The sequence below is a fragment of the Pipistrellus hanaki genome, assembly GCF_964339955.1.
Source record: "Pipistrellus hanaki genome assembly, chromosome: 14".
In the NCBI taxonomy this organism is placed as follows: domain Eukaryota; kingdom Metazoa; phylum Chordata; class Mammalia; order Chiroptera; family Vespertilionidae; genus Pipistrellus; species Pipistrellus hanaki.
Window position 1 is genome coordinate 49,662,716 of NC_140516.1, and position 12,997 is coordinate 49,675,712.

General features: G+C 59.8%; 1 protein-coding gene across 2 annotated transcripts in view; it reads left to right on the forward strand.

The window, feature by feature from the left end:
- The window catches only part of GRK5 (G protein-coupled receptor kinase 5), a 158,252-nt gene that overhangs the window by 122,326 nt on the left and 22,929 nt on the right, over positions 1-12,997 (forward strand). For both annotated transcript variants that reach the window (XM_084904472.1, XM_084904473.1), the window contains one exon: positions 3,703-3,780. In XM_084904472.1, the coding sequence (XP_084760598.1) occupies positions 3,703-3,780 (78 nt within the window). The remainder of the gene's footprint in view (positions 1-3,702; positions 3,781-12,997) is intronic.

Here is a 12,997-nt window from a genome sequence, read left to right on the forward strand (position 1 = left end):
ATATATATATATATATTAAAGAGAAAGGGAGAGAGGGAGAGAGAGAGAGAGAGAGAGAGAGAGAGAGAGAGAGAGAGAGAGAAATATCAATGATCAATAGGCTGCCTCCTGCACACCCCACACTGCAGATCGGGCCCCGCAACCCCAGGCATGTGCCCTGGCCAGGAATTGAACTCTGACCTCCCAGTTCACAGGTCAATTCACAACCACTGAGCCATGCCAGCCGGGCTGACTCTCCGCTCTTTAAACCAGTTTAATTGAAAACACGGAGGTCCCTTCCCACCAGCTCTCAAACACCCTCTGAGGAAGCGTGTCTTAGGAGAGAGGACCTATTTCACCGCGTCCTCTGAGGTCGGTGGTTCAGTAGGCTCAGTAGGAAGAGGGACGCGTTAGCTTACAACCGAGGACGCACACAGGTCCTGTTCTCTCTCCAGCCGCAGGTGCATACACAGCCCCTCTTGCCTTCTGCGCAGGGTAGCATTTCGCTCTCTGTGATGGAGCAGCATCTTCTTCCCACAGGGCACTCGCTTGTGGCATAAATCCCAGTGCCAAGAGCGGGTGCCTCCGTCAGCGGGCACCTCGATGTATCTGGGGAAGAGAAATGCCCTCCACGTGGACGGGCCTGGGTGCCCTTTGGGGCCCTGGCGGTGAGGGCTGAGCTGTGGGCGGCAGCTGGTTTCCTGTGGGCGGCAGCTGGTTTCCTGTGGGCATTCCTCGGTGCGGGTGGGGACAGGTCCCAGCACCCTCTCTGGCCGGAGGCAGTTGACGGACGGGGTGACGAGACCATGCCTTGGGGTGGTGACCTCTCTCGTCCCTGAAGCCATGGTGGCCGCCGTTTCCCTGCCAGCTCTCGTGGCGATGGCCTAGGCTGGCGGCCCGACCTCTCCTCTGCTGCTTATGGCTTCCGGTGGAGGGTGATTTCTGCAGCTTCCCACCCACACGTGTGCCCACGGCAGCGGGTTTCCGGGGGGCCCCTGCCTCAGGTGGTGGGAGCTGCCTGGGCTCTGCCCACAGCGGAGCAGCCAGGGGCCTCCTCTCTGCAGGTGGCCTCTTAGGACATGGCTCCCATGAGCCCCTCCTGGTGTGTGTGTGTTGGGGGGGGGGGGTCACTGTGGAGACAAGGCTGTCACTCCAGGAGACTTAATCAGCGTGGAAAGCCCACCGGAAGCCGCCGCTGGTTTGCCGCCTCCCGACACAAATGCTCTGCAGGCGGCGGTGACCTGACGTGGACTCCGGAGAAAGGCCTTTTGATCCCGGCCGGGATGCTGTCCCCGCGTGCTCCCGGCTGCTCCCTGCGGAACGGCGGCGCCCGCCGCCCGCCAGGCCCGGCTGGGAGGCAGCTGACCTGCCAGCGATGTTATTTTGTTTTCTCGTGGGTTTGGGTACACACCGAGAGCAGGGATATGCTCAGCCGGCTATTGAGGCTGATTAGTGAGTCCCAGGTCTCCGAGAGGTTAAATAGAGCCGTCTTCACGGATGTATTTTGGGACGGTGCAAATCCAGGGTTTTGCATGGGATTGAGTTACCCCAAAAGGTGGTCTGGGCCTTGCAAAGCAGTCTGGGTAAATCCCCATGGTGCCAGACCACCAGGCAGGGTGTCCAGAGCAGCAGACACGGGGTGCTTCTCTCCTCAGCCTAGAAAAGGGGGGTCAGTTGTACTCTAGACTCAGCTCCCAGCTCTGTTGCTTGCCAGCTTCATTGCATTTGAACTAGTTGTGTTTGGCCTCAGTTTCTTCATCTGTAAATTGGGAAGAATAATAATACCCACCTCTCAGGGTGAGTCTGTAATATACTCCATACTGTGTGGAGGTGTGTGCTCACATGAGTATCAGTTTGGGCGGATTGTTGGGGAGCATAGAGTGAGAAGGAAACAGGAAAAACTCAAAAAGAAAGAGCTACCTTCTCTCCTTAAGTGGTCTCAGGACATCAGAAATTAAATCATTAAGAAATGACCAGGTTCATCCTAATGGTGAGGGGCATTGGCCTTCGAAGAGAGAGGGGCAGAGGCGGGGGGGCCCACAGAGGTCAGGAGGACGGTGCGTCCAGCTGTGTGACCTCAGGCCAGGCCTTGACCTCTCTGAGCCTCGTGTCCAGCCTGCAGAGCGAGTGGATCGGATTCCTCCAGACCCACCATCCCATCGTCCTGTGTCTCCAAGGACCGTCGTGTCCATGTTTCTTCCTCGGAGAAAACCATTGCATCTTGGCCCTCCATTCGAAGAGGCACTGTCATGCGTGGACACTCACTCACTCCGGATGAAAACATGCCTGGCCGCCGCTGTGGGCGTCCCCAAGCCTGTCCGCACCTCCCTTTTCCTGGGAGGGTCTCTGGGGGGCCTGGGAGACACTGGCCTAGCCACGGGGTCCAGAGGTCGCCTTGAACCAGGGCGGGAAGGCCCGGGGCATCGAACTCTGCAGGGGGGAGGCAGAGCAGGGGCGGCGTCTGTCGTCTGTGCCCACGTCCTTGTCTCTGCCTCCTCTGGAAGAGCTGTGCTTTGGGGCCAGATTGACAAATCCTTGAGCGGGAGGTGGTGTTGACATGGCTATAAACAACGTGCAGTCAGCTCCCCCGTCCACACGGGAAAGGCGGCTCCCGCGGGCTTCTGCTCAGCTCCAGGCTCTCAGGCGCTTGGCAAGGGCGCCATGGCGGTGACGGAGCCCCTGGGGGTCCAGGGCAATGAAAAGGCTCACCTCTCCGAGGCCTCGCTCCCGCAGGGCCGGGGCCCACTGGCTGGGTCTGCTGCCTCGGGTTCTAAATTCCCGGGTGGTGTTGACAAAGTGCTCTGGGCTGGGAGGGCCACGTCCCGGCCCTGCCACCTCCCCTGGGCAACCCCACGGAACCCCCCTCCACCGCCCCTGCTCTTCACAGGCGGATGAGGGGGGCGGGGGAGCCCCGCCCTCCCCTCGTCTCCTGGGCTCTTTGGCGGTTCCGATAGGAGCATCTGGAAAACTGTGTCCTCTCGCAAAAAGGGTGGTCCTAACAACAGCCATCCTGATGGCAGCTGTTAACTGAGTGCTTGCTACCGTGTTTCCCCGAAAATAAGACAGGGTCTTATATTAATTTTTTCTCCCAAAGTTGCGCTAGGTCTTATTTTCAGGGGATGTCTTATTTTCGGGGAAACATGAGTATGTGCCCCGCTCTGGGCTGAGAGCTTTCTCCCGTTCTAGCCGCACAGTCCCCCTGTGAGTCCGTGCTTTTTCCGTGTGCACCTCGCAGAGGTCAAGGACGCTGTCTCAGGTCACCCAGCCTGGAAGGTCCGAGTGGCCAGAGGCGGCCCCTCGGGGGTGGGCCTCCCGCATCGGCGGCTTGTTATTTTCCAGTGACTTCCTTTGATTTATCTGCGCCCGTGGTTCTCAGCCCGGCTTCCTGGCATCTCAGCCTCGGCCGCCTGGATGCCCGGCCCTTGTCGCCAGAAGGTCTGACCGGGGTGGGGCGGGTGAGGCCCGGGCACAGCGCTGGCTCCCCGGGGGTTCTGACGTGCAGCCCCGGGGAGAGCCGCTGCCCCGGGCACGTGTCCACGCTGGTGCGGAGCAGGCTGGATGGGGTGGCGGGCCTCCTGCCTCAGCTCCCGGGGCCTCGGCTCCCTGCCCTGTAGGAGGGGACAGGCTGCTCCAGGGAGTCTCCTCCTGGGGCCCCAGAGGTTCTGTGACTCCAAGAGGCTCGTGAGCAAATCTCTCACTGTTCTTTTCCTCCTTCCGTTTCAGGCAGAATATGAAGTTACTCCAGATGAAAAGCTGGGCGAAAAAGGGAAGGAAATTCTGACCAAGTACCTCACCCCTAAGGTAAGAGGCCGCCCACCCCCACGGCAGGAGGCCTGGGGGCCTGGCCCAGGAGGATGGGCCCCAGGTCTGTGCTGGGCCGTGGCCGCCATGGGTCTCCAGAGACCCAGGATTTTCATCCTTCCCCAGAGAGTGCCTATGCCTGGCAGGACCAACACGGGTGCCCAGGCCAGCAGGGGGTTGTGAGGGTTCGTGTGGCAGGGAAGGGTTTGGGGGAGACGGGAGGGGAAGTGGCCGAGGCTGTGTTGGCAAAGGCGATGCTAGTGGAGCACATAGCAGACTGCAGAGTGTTCTGAAGCAGGTTCTGGAGTACGCTGAGCGTGAGGGGCCGCCCTGACCCCACCTCAGGAGCACCCCCTGGTGGCTGAAGGGAGAGAGGCAGTGCCAGCCCCTTCCATTCCTCCCCCCAGGGCCCTGGCGGCCTTGGTCCTTGGAACTTGTGTCTTCTTTCCCCCACTTGACAGATCAATGTGTCCACGTCAGAGGAGCTGGCCTGGGGCGGGGGCTGGGTTTCCATCCCAGCTCTGCCACCCACGCCGTCCTGTTTCCTCTGGGCCTCAGAGTCCCTTCCTTAAACGAGGCCGTTCCCCCAGACCCTTCCCGGAGGCACTGAGCGCCTGCCACGGGACCAGCACGCGGACAGCTTTGCGTGCGTCCTGCATCCTGTGGGCAGGGGGGCCTCATCCTCTCCCAGGACCCGGACTCTGCGGGCGCCAGCCCCCCGGGAAGCGTGCTCCTGCCGCCCAGGCCGCTGGCGGAGTAAGGGCACCGTGGCCTGTGGGATGGGGTCCTGGCTGCCCACCCACCACACCATGTGGCCGCCTCCCCCTCCGGGCGGGCAGGCCCAGCCCCCCGCAGCTCAGACAGCTCTGCACGGGCCTGAGCCGCCAGCAGGTCCCTCTCCTGTGCGCCTCGGTTTCTAACGTTCAAACTGCACACATGTTATGGCCCGGGGCCGGGGCCGGGCGTCGAAGTGGTCCCGGGGGCCGACTGTTTTCTGACAATAAATTCTGCGCCGCCTTCCCGGCCTTCCTGTGGCTGCTCTCCCGGAGCTGGCTTCCCTCTCGGTCCTGCAGACGCCCCAGGTGCTGGGGAGCGAGGGCGGCCAGTGGCTGAGGCTGTGGTCCCCAAGCCCAGGTGGTCCGTGTCTCGGGTCTCTCAAGAGGCAGCTCAGGTGCCTCGGCTCCAGGGGCCATTTTCCTAAGGGGGGGCGGGGGGGCTGACCAGGAAACACCTCTGTGACCCAGCCCTGTGGTCAGCAAAGTGTGGCTCTCGAGCCACATGCGGCTCTTTGGCCCCTTGAGTGTGGCTCTTCCACAAAATACCTCGGCCTGGGCGAGTCTATGTTGAAGAAGTGGCGTGAGAAGAAGTTTAGGTTTAAAAAACGTGGCTCTCAAAAAGAATTTCAATCGTTGTGCTGTTGATAGTTGTCTGTGTTGACTGATGAGTTTGCCGACCCCTGCCCTAGGCCACCTGTCAGCAGGGCCGAGGCTAAGAACCCTGGTTTAGAGGGGGGGCAGGTGTGGGAGTCAGTGTTGCAGGGGTGGAAGGTAGAGGGGCCGCCCTCTGTGACCTAGCCCCGTGTCCTCACCCCCTAGCCCCGCAGCTGAAAGCATTGTCTGTGTGGCAGGCCGGTCTCTGAACTGCTGAGACGGCCAGGAGCATGGCACTTCTTTTTTTTTATTATTTAATATTTTTATTGATTTCAGAGAGGAAGGGAGAGGGGGAGAGAGAAACATCAGTGATGAGAGAGAATCATTGATGGGCTGCCTCCTACACACCCCCTACTGGGGATCAAGCCTGCAGCCCAGGCATGTGCCCTGATCAGGAATCAAACCGTGACCTCCTGGTTCATAGGTCGACGCTCAACCACTGAGCCAGGCCGGCGGGGCAGCAAGCCATGTCTCACAGTTATTCTCGGGTGTGTCAGCTCAGAGGAGCTGCCCAGGGGCCCCTGGATGGAATCAGACACGTGTGCTGGGCTCTGTAGGGATCCAGGCACCTCACCTGCCAGGTGCCTGCAGATTGGAGCGATACGGGGGACAGGTGTTGAGCGGCAGGGCTGCTCTGGGCTGGGAAACATGGATAACAATAATAAATGACCCTGAAAGCAGTATTCTATGCTGTGATCATTCATCACTACGGACTTCACTTTGAAGTACCGGCTATAGGGAGGTATCATGCACATACCGTAAAATTCACCTTCTCAAAGAGTACAGTTCACTGGCTTTTAAAATGTCCGGAGTTGTACAGCGTGCACCATTATCTGATTCCAGGACATCTTATCAGCCCTGATAGAAGCTCTGCTCCTATTAGCAGCCTCTCTCTTTCCCTTTTCCTCCCAGCCCCTGGCAACCACTCATCTGTGTTCTGTTTCTATGGATTTGCCTCTGATGGACATTTCACACAGACAGAATCAGACAATGCGTGGACTTTAGTGACTGACTTCTTTCCCTTAGCGTGTCTTCACGGTGCATCCATGCTGTGGCGTGTGTCAGTACCTCCTTCCTTTACATGGCTGAATAGTGTTCCATTGTGTGGGTACCACATTTTATTTATCTTCCCATCAATCGACGGGTAGATTGAGTTATTTCTGCTTTTTAGCTATTATGAATAATGCGGCTAGGAGTATTCATGCACAAGTTTTTGCATGGACCTATGTCTTCATTTCTTTGGGGATATACTTAGGAGTGAAATTGAGGGTTACGTGGTAACTTGATGTTTAATCTCTTGGGGGCCTGATTAAAAAGTTTTCAAAGTGGCTGCACAGTTGGCATTCCCACCGACAGTGTGTGAAGGGTCCTCTTTCTCTGCATCCTCTTCCACACTTGGCATTTGTGTCTTTTTCATTCTATGCATCCTAGCGGGTGCAAAGTGGTACCTCACAGGTTTGATTTGCATATCCCTAAGGACTAATGACGTGGTTAGCGGCCATTTGTCTGTCTTCTGTGGGGAAATGTCTATGCAAATCCTTGGCCCCGGTCTAAGATGGGATTGCTCATCTTCCTCGTGTTGGATTTTAAGAGTTCTTTGTATGTTCCAGATACAACTTCCTTATCAGATCGGTGACTTGCAGACATTTTCTCCCATTCTGTGAGCTGTCTTTTTACTTTCTTGGCAGTATCGTTGGAAGGATAAAGATTTTAGATTTTTATGAAATTCGAATTGGTTTTTTTTTAACTTGTTTTTACTTTGTCTTACCTGTCCTTGTAAGAAGGCCTCGCTTTGGGAGGGAGCAGAGTGTGTATGGGGACAAAGTAAACAAATGGTAGTGCACGTAGGACAAGCCCAGGAATCTGTCTGTCTTTCTTTTTTTCTTTTAAATATATTTTGTCGATTTTTTACAGAGAGGAAGGAAGAGAGATAGAGTTAGAAACATCGATGAGAGAAAGTCATCGATCAGCTGCCTATTGGTGATGTGCCCGCAACCAAGGTACATGCCCTTGACTGGAATTGAACCCGGGACCCTTCAGTCCACAGACCGACACTCTATCCACTGAGCCAAACCGGTTTCGGCAGGAATCTGTCTTTCTGTGGAGAACTGAAGCCCAACGGCCTGCTGGGAATACTTGGGCCAGACCTGCTCCTTCAGCAATATTCCCGCCCTTCTCCTAGTTGACATGACAGTCTTCTTTAGGCCGTCTGCGTCCAGCACTGCCATGCCATCTTACATGCCTGTTCTTGGATCTCCCTAAAATGGGTATGAGTGTGCCCATTTTTACACATCAGGCAACTGAGGTTGGGAAAGGCAAGAAGCTGATTTAGGACAGCGGAGGCAGGCTTACGTGGAGCCGCTGGGCATCCTGCGCTGGCAGCGGTGTCCGCAGGACACCCTGCCGTGGTTCATTTTAATGAGGCCCAGGAGCACCCGTGCCTGGTCTCCAGCTTTGAGCTGCTTCGCCCCAACCGCTGTGGCCTGGCAGGCGGTCCAGCGGAGTCCGAGGGAGCTCAGACCTGGGCAGGGACGGCTGACAGGGCCCGTGTGGGTTTCTCCTGACAGCGAGGCGGACAGGTGTGCGGGAGCAGCCCGGTGTGTGGGGGATGCTGGGAGGCCCCGCCCTGGCAGGCAGCCCTCCGAGACCATTTCTCGCAGGAGGTCCGCTGGCAGCGTATTGTCCTCTGGGCCGCCCCAGCCACAGGCCTCTTTGTTTCCGGAACAATGCCAGGGCAGGCAGGGACGTTCGTTCTTGTTAAGGGTGTGTGTGTGTGTGTGTGTGTGTGTGTGGTGGGGGGAGTACCCATTAGCCCGAGCTCCCGCACAAACCAAAACCTATTCCTGTGCTTGTTTGGCCCGCCGAGCTTTACAGAGTGAAGAGTTTGAACGAAAGGAAACCATACTCACGCCCCTTCCTCACCCAGCCGGCAGCACGGGCGTCTGAGCGAGCCCGAGCCGGCCGGCTGCCTCTCAGAGGGGACGGTTCCCCGGCCAGGGGGCCAGTTAGCAGCTTCCGTCCCTGTCCAGTTTCACGTGGAACCCGGTCCTGCCCGTTTCCTGCTGAGCCTCCTTGGAGCCTCAGTTTGCCCATCTGAGTAAGGGGCTGATAACGATGTCCCCAGGGGCTCACACCCATCGGTCATTCTCAAAGCACCGTCACCATTTTGGCTATAATTGCACACCACCCTTACAATTACTTTACACACGTTTTCCTTTCGATCAAGCCGCCTTTTCGCAGAACATGAAAGGAGTGTGAAAAGGAATCTTTGTATCGGGAACACATCTGGAAAACCAGCACCGATTGGTCGTCCATAAAGATGACTGGAAACGTGGATAGTGAGTTCTCGCTGGATCCTCTTGTCTGCCTAAGGCGCCGAGCCTGGGGCCTCTTTTCTCTGTTTGAAGGCGGTTGGTAAGGATTGGAGATGCGTTAGCAAGATGGCAGCCCCACACTGAGACCTCCTCCTGGGAGGCTTGAGAATGTAAAAGGGACGGCCATTTCCCGGAGGGAGTCAGTGTGACTCGCTTCCAGAGACCACCTCGGCATCTTTGGGAAATGCTGGGATAACCACCTCCCAGCCACCATGCATTTCAGAAATGGCGGCTTGTGACCTAGAGCCGAGAGCAGGAGTCAGGCTTGACCTCTGACCTCCCTTCCCGGGGTCGCTGGCCTTGGGGGAGCCAACGTAGAGTCCGACCGCCTATCGGACCACGCCTTGGTTTCCAGGGCAACCCAGGGCCCAGAACATGGGTGGCTTAGGCACATCCCTCTGTTCCAAGGGCCTGCCCCGTCTCTGTGGGGTTTGGGGTCCCAGCCCCTGGCCTTGGACCCCCTTTGCATCTCTGCTAAGATGGCTCGGCCCTCGTCTGTCCTCGAGGAGCCTGGGGAGCTCGCACTCCCCCCGGCTTGAGCCGCCCCCCAGCCGGACTGGAAGGGCAGCTGGTCCGGCTCTTCCCACTTCCTGCCGCGGAGTTTTCTCAAGCCACACGGAGGGGCGGGAGGAGGGAGCAGGGAGAGGGGAAAACAAAAACAAAAACAAAGCCACAGTTGGGCCACTAGCTCTCCTGGGGTGAGACAGATGAGCGCTGGCTTCTGTTGGGCAACTGCCCTATGCCCGGAACTCCATGTTTCACCCGCTGGAATGGTGAGAAACGGGGGCTCAGAGAGGGGAGCCGAACCCGGGCCTGTCCTCTTCCCACTCCCCTCCCAGCCACAGGCTCCTGTCCCTGGGCCTCCCTCCCCTGCTGGTGGAGGAGGCGGGCTGGCCAGGTGCTGTCTGACGGCGCCTCCACTCTGCCACCGACAGTAGTGAGACCTGCAGGGAGGAGCAGCTCTTACTGAGCGCCAAACACGGCACTGCTTCTTCAAAAGCTAATCAGAGACAAAATCCCGCCCCCAAACCGGCCTCCGGGTGCTTCAGGGATGAGTAGATTATCCGGGAGGGCAGGCGGGGCGAACGGAGGCTGTCCAGGCCGGCCCGTCTCTCCTGGCCCCTCTCCGGCGATCGGCCCCGGGCCCGGGCCCCACAGGCACTTTGCACAGTGTCCTTAGCATTTGCTCATGTCACCATCTCCCCACACAGCATTGTAAGTGACTGTGTGCTCGTCCTTCAAATAGACAGGCCTTCTTCTCTTCCCCCCCCCACCCCCATCACTCCCACCCTCAGCCTCCTGGAAAACCAGTTCTCTTTGCCCGAAGCCTGGTTTTCTCCGTTTCCGGCTCCTCCCGGTGTCCTGGAGTCGGCGTGCCAGCTGGGGCTCCTCACAGCAGGCCCGTCTGGTCCCTCTTCCTTTCTCGTGACCTTCCAGGTCAGGGAGCTGGATGTTCCTTTGATGCTGGTGGAGCCAGCTCTGGCTCTGACCCCGTTCCCATGTGTGTGGAGTATTTCCTGCCCGGAGTTCCTCTCCTTAGAGTGGCCGGAGCCAGAGGAGTCAGCCACAGGCTTCCTGACGACGCCCCTGCCCTTGGGGGGCAGTGACACAGTCCCCGGTGCCTGTGTGTGGCCCGACAGGTGGGCCCCGGCGGAGAAATGACGTTACCGGGAGGGGGTCGTTACAGGGAGGGGGTCGGTTGGGTCCCCTAGGTCTTCCTGCCCCTCCTGCCCCTCCCCAGCCCCACGGAATGAAATCCTCATGTGGGGGGGGAACCTTCCAAAATGTTTCCAACACAATTGCAGGGCCGATCTGGAAGCCGGGGGATGGGATGTTCTGGGAGACGGAAAGTCGGCTAGACACACCCTGGCCTCTCACGCACCAGGAATGAGGGAGCCTCCCCAGGGGAGCACCCTGCACCCAGCCCTGCGGACCGAGCTCCCCCGGAGGACTATCTGGACGAGGCCGCTCTGCCCCACAGCAGAGCTGGCTGGATCCAAGCCGCTCACCAGAAAAACCCACTCCTCCCGCTCCCGAGCCCGGCTCTCGGCCGTGCGAACAGCCGTCACCCCGCCTCGCGCCCCGTGGGCCGCGGGTCGGGTCGTGACCGGGATTATCGCATGGGCAGAGCCCGGCCGGCCCCCTCCACATCTGCAGGCACATTTCATTTCGCTAATTATCCTTCTTCGCTCTTGACGCAAAGAGTCAAGGTCTGGGTCAGGGTTGCTTGTGTGTTTCCCTCTTCCTCATTAAAGCTGCCCAGCCCTCCAGGCCCCCAGAGGAGCCCTGCCAGCTTGGAAAACATCCTCCCGTCCTGCCTCTCAGTCCTTCAGCCTCGTGTCTGCGGAGCCGCTTGAGCAGCAGAGGAAATGGGGGTGGGGATCCTCTACGCCCCAAACTGCGGTGCCCTTCCCGAAGGGCCGTGGGGTTTCTCAGGGGCTGTTTCTGCACGTCGCTCACCCGGGGAAGTGACACCCGGGACCGAGGGCGGCCAGGCAGCAGGGCATCGTGGGAAAGGGCTGGAGCCCCTCCCTCGGCACTTCCTGGCCTCATGGCCCCCGGCTCCCTGACCTCTGGGAGCCTGCTGTGTGTGTGGGTCCTCAGGGTCATCTTCCATGTGTCCAGAGAAGCGTCCATTGGCCACAGGCCTCCTCAGGATACCTCCCAGGGGGCAAGAGCCAGGAGCCAAACAAAGGAAGGTCTTCCTATGGCCCAGTCAGAGCCCCTGGAACCCCCAGGCCACGTCAGACCTCACCTCGGCCACGAATCCGCAGCGTCCCAGGTGGCCGCTCCTCTGAGCCCTCCCTCCTGGAGGCCACACTCAGCTGCCCTCCGTCCCGTCCGCCTTACACCCCCGCCGCCATTGGCCGAGGGAGCAGGTCTGCGAGTCCTGGGCGTGGACCGTGCACTGGGGACCCTGTGTGGCCGGCGGACTGGGTCAGCCGGCCCTCTGGAGAAGCTCGTCTGCCTGTGCCCTCACCGGTGGCAGTGGCAGCACCACCTCCAGCTCCGTCCCCCGCAGGGCCTTCCTGGCAGCGTAACCAGCGATGCCGGGGCCAGGGTAACCCCCAAATCGGTGCAGGAGATCATTACCCAGGGAGGCCAGGAGATGGCCGGTGCTGGGTGTGTCTGCAGGGCGGGGCGATGGAAGTGTGGGCCTCAGAGAGGCCCCGGGGCTGTCCCCACCCGCTGTCAGGGCCTTGGCCTTCCTCACTTCCTCCTCCCTCCGTGGGGAGTCCCTCGAGCCCCCGGACCCCTCGACTCTGGTCTTTGGCTGTTCATCGCGGCAAGGTGAGGTGCAGTTGGCTCCGTCTTCCTGAGGGCTCGATGCTGTCAGGCGGGAGGGGGTGTCCCTCTGGGGAAGGCCCTTTTGGGACTGTCGGGAAGATCAGGGTTTTGTGGGGGCGGGAGCATAAGTAACTTGGGGAGCGTCTTCTCTTTAAGAAGAACAGAGTGTCAGGCACACAAGCGAAGGGGCCAAGAAATTGCCGCAAAGGACTGCGGCTTGGAGAGGCGGGTCCTTCCCTGAGATCTCGAGGGGACAGACGGACGGACGGACAGGCCTTTGGGGAAATGCTTCCTGGAAAGCGTGGCCCCTCCCCCAGAACACTCTCTAGCTCCCAGGGCTACAGGCAAAGGGCCCTGAAGCTAACCTCCCTCTGCTTCAGGGGAAACCGCTTCCCGATGGGAAGCAGGGAGCGTCACCTGCCCTTAGCACGTCAGAGAGGCGCAGTGCGCTCCTGCCCAGCGTGTGTCCCTGCGCACGGGGCTGCATCCAGCATGGTGCTTGGCCGTGCGGTCCACCCACCAGGCCGACCACGCAGATATCGGGGAGGGGCCGGGGGTGTTTTGGCCTAGAGCCGCAGGGCACAGACCTCAGGCGTGGGGCCGGGCTGGTGTATTTTCCTCTGGTGGCCGAGGAGACAGCACCCCGCCTTTTCCCTTTGGTCCTGCTCTTGTTCGGGGCTCGGTCTGCTGCCCGGCCGTGGACAGACCGGGGAGCGGCCCCAGACGGAGGCGGTGACGGCGGCGGTCTCCCCGCACGGCACCGAGGGTTTGGGTGAACAAGGCGGAAGGACGGCGCTTTCTCTTCCCGTCAGGCCGGCCTGGAGTCAGCCCTCCAGTGCGGAAACGCCGCCAAGGCTGCCGCGCAGGCCGCTCGCCTCTGTCTCTGGCTGTGATTGGACGCGCAGGTTTCGTTTCTGGCCAGGAGTGAGGGTTGGGACGGGTCCCCCGCTCCCCCTCGCCTGCCAGGCCTGCTTTCCTCACCATTCCCGGCCCTGGCGTCGGGTGAGCTGGGCTGAGGGAATGTGTGGATCTTGGAAGCAGCCCACTGGAGGATGGGAGAGAAAATCAGGAGAGCGGAAGCCCCTGGTGGCTTGGGTAGCGTTTGGAGGGTCCTCCTCGTCACCT